General features: G+C 36.9%; 1 protein-coding gene across 1 annotated transcript in view; it reads left to right on the top strand.

Annotated features, from left to right (window-relative positions):
- Window positions 1-968: 968 nt before the first annotated feature.
- Window positions 969-7,242, top strand: part of LOC107687937 (signal peptide peptidase-like 3) — a 33,896-nt gene continuing 27,622 nt past the window's right edge. The window contains exon 1 of the mRNA XM_016485429.1: window positions 969-1,282. Coding sequence (XP_016340915.1) covers window positions 1,260-1,282 — 23 coding nt within the window. The 5' untranslated portion in view covers window positions 969-1,259. The remainder of the gene's footprint in view (window positions 1,283-7,242) is intronic.

Genomic DNA, 7,242 nt, shown 5'->3' with positions numbered 1-7,242 from the left:
CACGCTATGTGTGTGTGTGTGTGTGTGTGTGTGTGTGTGTGTGTGTGTGTGTGTGTGTGTGTGTAGGCTGTTCAATGGTGGTTTCCATTGTGACAACATGCCCCACTATTGATGTAAACGTGTTGAGTGAACTGTATCTTTTATATAATATCCAATAATAGTGTAAATATGCAATAATGTTGTAGTCAAGACTGTCTATACATAAACTGACTTTCAAAAATAAACCTACTTTGAGAAATGTTCACTGACATAAAAATTGTGACAACTAGCCCCGGTTTCCCCAGGAAGAAATAGCAACAAAAAACATTAGGTCTAGATGATGGTCTAGGATCACACTTATAACACTATGTTTAATCTTTATATTGAGTGTCAATATTTACATTGTTTAAGAAATGAGTAAATTAAATATTCTCTGATTCCCTAATGAAAATTAACCATGGTTTTACTACAAATGTAAACATGCTTACTATAGTTAAACAACAGTAACCACAAATTAACCATAGTTTAACTACACTAACCATAGTTTAACCATGGTAGGTGTAGTAAAACTGTGGTTATACAAATGGTAATCAACATGGTTACTACACTTTTACTACAATAAAACCACGGTTAATTTTCGTAAAGGTTACATTTCATTTATCACAGACTCCATCACAAAGCTAACATCATTTGCAGCTTCCTGGCCTTTTTCACGCTTGTTTTTGTTTTTTAAACGTGGGCCTACTGTTATTATTTCAGCCAAGCCAATTTTGAGAAGCATGCCGAAGCTGCAATACTGCATGTCACCGAGTGGCAGAGCCTGTCCTTTAGTCTCATCTGTGTGGGCAAAGGCGTCAACGCGCACTCCTCTGGCAGGGGCGACAGTCGCGCGCTCGCAATAAAGCTATAAGCTATACGTGCGCTTCCATTACAGCTAGCGGGGCAAACCCAAGCACACAGCTCTCTCTGACCCAAGATGCAAGATGGGTTTGCAGCTCATCTGAGGGCTTTTGAAAGCGGGGCCTGTTGTGAGGACAGCCAGCCAGTTGAAGTCAGCGAAACGTTTCGGGTTTTTCCCGGGACTGCTTTTGTTTCTTAGCCGCGGCTAGCAGGACAGCCACAATCATTGTCATTTCTGCTGCGAGCTGCCGAAGGAAAACACATCGCCATGTTGTTATCGGAGGGGCTCAGTGAATAAGGCGAAACCGTGAGCGTGTGGAGGTGATAATCTCGTCGTTAGAGCCGAACCCGAGTCCTCAGCCGCTGCTTGCCTGACTGACATGGCGGAGCAGAGCTACTCCTGGTGAGTGCCAGCAGCAAATATAACCATTCAGACACAAGACACCGACGCTCAGCGCGCTTTGACGCACATATTGCCACTGTCAGCGTCTAAAATGTGTGATTTTTACCTCAGTTTCGCCGTTAATACGGCACCATTGCGCTCCGGTGGAGGTTTGAGGCGTATTTTGGGTCTAATGTAGCCCATTAGCTCTCATGTCTGTAATATTTAAAACTCAAAATAATTAATATTCTAAACATTTTTTTAAATGTATGTAATATACTTTATATGTAATATAATATTTAATGTTTTTAGTACATTTATATATTTGTTTAAATTATATTTAAACAAGTCAATTATATTATAATCAGATTACTTAAAGTATTTTATACTTAAAATATTACTATTTAACATGCACACATATTAGATTAAATCATGCTTTTACAATATTCTATATATTACAATATTACAATTGTTATGCAGTATCATTTATTTGTTTTATATATGTATTACTATTTAACATGAATATGCACACACATACACACACATATATATATATATATATATATATATACACACTATATATGTTTATATAATATTACTGTATATTTTACAATTATGTACAATATATTTACAATAAAAGTTCATAAATAGTGTTCGGAAGTTGATCATTGTGTTTATAAGGTAAATAGTGGAGTCTGTATAACTGTAACTGATAGAAGATACTTTTTTCATAACTTTAATCAGAATTTCACTCATCTAGTTATCCCAGGCCAAAAACGATGAAAAGGGCTTTCCAGGAAGTTGGAAGGACTGGCGTGTAGGTGTTCATAACTGTCTGCATCTCTAATATCTCGGCTAGGCAGTATTGAATGACGTTTGTTTTCCTGAAGAATCCTGGTATTGTTGAGCTTAAGTTGTCAGCCAGGAAATCGGCATGATTTGACTGCAGTTGTGTATTTAGCAGCTCTTGAATGAAGTAGTTGAAGTGATATGGCATGACTGTACACTCGACTTCATCAGTGAACTGTAACACTGACTTATACCTGCTGCTTTAATGTACACAAATATATGACACATGTACACAACAACAACCAATATTTATGCAGTGACCTCATGCCACATAGCTAGAATTCTCATTATCAGAGCTGACTGAGACATTTGCATTTAATTGTTGAGCTCATGTGCCATATGTGAACAATTAATTGTCTGACACTAATCCATTTAAACAAACAATGTCAACTAAGCAAGCTCTTTTGTCCTTAATAGGCTATTATCTTCTTTCTGATGAAATACGTATACTTTAATCAATAATATTCAAAACGCATTAGCTTAGCATATGTAAAAGGGCACATAATTTGGTTGATCTTTACAATATGTTAGTCCTTTTTAATCCTTTTTTCTGCATAACCAAACCATGGGTTCTTCTGCCTAGTATACTTCCATAATCCGTAGCTTAACAAATGTTCTTGACTCTCCAATTCGCGTATGACTAATGCTCAAAGAACACAAGTGTGACAACATTGCAGTAGACCATTGATTATAGTGCACAATTTTTGCCTCTAAATGACATTTCTGCTTTGTCTGATATCTATGACATTTAAGATCTTAAGATTAGTGGTCGGCCGATATACCGCCAAGGCCGATATATCGACCGATATTTGGCTTTTTTTTTTTTCAAATATAGGCATTGGCCGATAAGTTTTTCTGTTTGTCCGATGCATTCGAGGCGGGACTTTTATTTTGACGGCGTGACTGACTTTTATTTTGGTGGCGCTGAGAACGGCAGCGCCTGAGCACACAGTGCTCACATTCTCCCTCTTGTTCGCTGTCGTCGTTAACAGCTCTGTCTAATACGGATAGAAGTCTGTCTAATAATCAGATAGAACGGTTAAACAAAGGAATTAAAATGTATACAAAGTATTATATTATTAGTAATAGAAAGGCAAACATTATAATACTTTCTCGTTTGCCGTCAGCATTCAGCAAATACGCATTTATGTCATTTAAACAAATCTTTGAATGACTAATGAACATTTAATTTCACAAACCTTGCAAACTTAGTCGAATCCAGCTGTGAGATCGTGTGAAGTGTGCATTTGTATCCTGCATAGGGATGCTCCGATCGATCGGCCGGAGATCGGTATCGGCCGATAATCACATTTTATGGCTCGATCGGTACTCACTACACTTGGCCCGATCTCACGAACCGATCGCAATTTGATGACGTCAACGCTTGACGACGTACATGATGCGTGGGGACATAAATCGTTGGTGTGGAAATGCTATGACGTTTCTAGAAACAATGAAAAATTCGCTATTTATCATGTATGTTTTGCATTATGATATGATGAATGGATGGTTCATTTTTAACAGCAGATTCAGTGACGTTAGAGCTGATCTGCGCCTCACTGAACGTGTCTGCGGCGCGTTACGGCTCCACGGGATTGCGGCCGCTCTATGCTTGTGTTTATATCAACCAGCCGCAGCATGTTTCAGAAGCGGCTCTCCATGCTGCTTGGCTAAAAAATAGTCTTTTGTGAGTTGTCACAGCGTGGAGGACTGAACAAAACCTCGTCGGAGCCGTAAGGGATAACGGTAACATAACACGCTAATTGTGGGCTGCTTTTAAATGAAAATGTATTTACAAAACAAAATATCTTCTTTCGCCATATTAGCCTACGCAATAGCATTAACACAGGCTTTACTCCTTTCAAACTTTATCTGGAATGTCACCGTTTCTGTCACTGCAACTTACCCGATCAGGCGAACGAACACACACACGAAATCGTCTGCCTCATGAAAAAAAGATATAAAAAAAAAAAAGTGTAGTCAATATTTGCATCATTTGATTTATTTTATCCACCCGCGCGCGACCCACCCGCAAATAATCAGAATGCATTTTTATTACCCGACCTGCGGATTATCCGCAGCGCCCGTGGATATAGGAAAAGCAAAATATGAAAATATGTTTGCTGCGTAAATCAGACGGACTTACTGAAAAAGCAAATTCTCTGCCAGCAGGAGGTGCTTTAAAGCAGGAGAAACAGAGGGTTCCCCAGTAAACGGCTGTACACAAAGCAACGCTGAGCTCACAAACGCTGCTTTATCAGGCATGTAACATGCAAGATGAAATGAAAAGGACATCGAACATTTTCTAAAGATAGTCTTCCTTCAGAAATAAATACCGTTTATATCAGTATACTTTGATGTTGCGAATGCATCTGAAAAATAATGGAGGACACCCGAGTGAGTGGCTGCGGGAAAAGTGCACGGTCCAAGTTGTCCTAAGCATGAGATGTGCTTTAAAATAACTTATGATCCTACAATCTTGCTCACCTGTCAGATGCATGTTATGTTTAATGCATTTGAGACTATTTTCCTCAGCGCATAACTTACGCATGACATCTTACAGTTGTTACATTCTGATAAAATGTTAGAAAGTCATGCCAGTATTTCCATTTTTCATTACAGCTCACAGTAAAGCGAGTATCCTTTTAACTTGACAGACTTCGCTGAAGGAGTGTCAACAAATGCATGTGTGTCAAATAGACAGAGTGCAACAATTCTGACTAAGAGATAATTTTGCATCCAAAAGTGGAAACACTTTAAATTCTCTACCCCTATTTGCAACAACACCATAAACTGCAGTACAAAGAGTGTGTTGTAGATTTGTTTTTGTGTGTCGACAGAGACAAATCGACCATCAACTGTTTGATAAAAAGAAAAAAAAAGTTTTTAGTTTTCCCCCTTGTGTATCCAATAAAAAAAACTAACAAGCTGTGACTTCAAAAACAAGTACATACTGACCTGTTGTCTTTGTGTGCTGTTGCACCCCAAGTTGATGCTGTTTACTTTCTTAATGCATTATCTTGATCTTATTGTGTACAATTTGCCAGTGTATTTCAAAGAAAATGGTCTTCATAATCTTTCATAAAAACAAAATAACTACTTTCCATTTCAGCTGGTGTCATGTAGGCCTCGCAGGTTGTTGGTTATTTTTTATTAATTTACACTACTGTTAAAATGTTTGGAGATGGTAACATTGTTTTAAAAGTCTCTTTCAAAGTTTGGCAGAAGTCTCTTATGCTCACCAAAGCTGCATTATTTTATTTAGAAGTACAGTAAAACCTGTAATATTGTCACATTAATTACAATTGAAAACTTTTCTATTTGAATATATTTTTAAAATATAATTTATAAAACAAACAAAAAAAAAAAAAATATATATATATGTTTAAAAGAACAGTGTTTGTTTGAAATGGAAATCTTTATAAATGTCATTACTGTCACTTTTATTCAGTTTAGTTCCTCCTTGCTGAATAAAAGCATTCATTAAAAAAACAAATCTTACTTAGCCCAAACTTTTGAACGGTAGTGTGTGATTTTTTTTAACCAATTTCCAAATAGATACTTTAGATACTTGTATGGGATTGTCCTTGTTTATGTAGTAAAAGTTATGGCAATAATATCAAATAATGTTAGATTTAAAAAAACAACAACAAGCGTTACCAGTGGGGGACGTGTTGAGATGCTCTCGATAGTGGACTTGACCTTCTGTCTTCATGTTTGGTCAGAAAGCCTCCTCAAAAGTGTGTGCTGGCAATATATGATATTGTCAATATTTTTAGGTTCTGACTCTATTCTATTCTATAAAACACCCACTACACCATCCAGTTAATTCCCAGTGGATAAAATCTTGCCCTTTTAATTGTGCTGGATGTTTTTTTTCACTCAGAAATAAAAACTTTTGCGAATGCTGCAAATATTGACTTCAAACGAAAAAGAAGCACTGTGCATCTATTTGTTTTGGCTTAAGGTAGACAGCATGTGTTCAGTATAAGATTATTTTCAGCTATTTAGTAATAACCGTAGCCATGTGTTTAATGCAGTGTGAAAGTTCAGAAAGAAGCACTGCTAAACTTTGTTCAAATGTTTATATCTTACAAACTGACAAAGTCATATGGTGACTTTAACTAGTGGTAGACTAATGGTGAAAGATGTGGACTGACAGCTGAGTGGTTAAAGCTTCAAGCAAAGCACTTAACCCTAAATTACTCCAGGGTGACTGCGGTTGCTTTTAGCCAGGGATGGATTATGACACCGTGGTGCCCTGGGCACGGACCGATTAAAGGCCCCCCTCGGTTGAAATTGTGTTCTTTTTTTTTTATTCAAAATTTTCCCAAACTTGTTAACTATATCATAAAATATCACTATTCTCAAATATAAGTAAATTCCTTTTGCACCTTTATCGATCATGTTAGTTTATCTATAATGGACTATGGGAAAAGTAGCCTAATATTAGTGTAATCTATTAAAGGAAATAATGATCTTTAAAAAAAGCATCATATGACCCCTTTAACTAGCCTATGCATAAAACCCGTCTTTTAACTTGTACTACATATGGGTGTCATGTCATAGAATATTTTTAATATGACTGTTTAACGTAAATTTAATAAAAACATTGTAAGTTACTAATTATAACACTTTCATTGTACATAAAGAGAGCAAATAATATTTGCATTATCAAAGAATATTAACTTCAGTCTAGACAGAGTTCAAGCACTCTCAACAACTCCCATTATAATCACTGAAGCTGTTTATACTGTGAAATGAATATCTTACTTACATCGTACACACATCTGCACTTTGTTTATGATGAGAGAATTCGCCAGAGAACAGCATTCAGTCAGCGAGCGCGCGCACTGAACAAAACACAGGCTTTTCAGCGATGACTCATCTGAATGCCTCTGATTGGCCATTGCATTCATAAGCTCAACAGAATCCTGTGTGATTGGTTATAATGCTCAGCACTGTAAAAACGCGTCTGGCTCAACGCAAGCCAAAGCACGAACGCAGATTTGAATTTGGCAGCTGATTCTGTGCCGCACTGAACGTTCTCAATCGTATCAAATATAAAAAAAATATTATTCAGCCATTTTTGGTCTTTTGGAAGCTGCATTCAAAATCCACTTTGCTTAAAA

This window comes from Sinocyclocheilus anshuiensis, unplaced genomic scaffold (assembly GCF_001515605.1).
Source record: "Sinocyclocheilus anshuiensis isolate Anshui unplaced genomic scaffold, SAMN03320099.WGS_v1.1 scaffold205, whole genome shotgun sequence".
In the NCBI taxonomy this organism is placed as follows: Eukaryota; Metazoa; Chordata; class Actinopteri; order Cypriniformes; family Cyprinidae; genus Sinocyclocheilus; species Sinocyclocheilus anshuiensis.
This window is presented reverse-complemented; position numbering and strand designations above follow the sequence as displayed.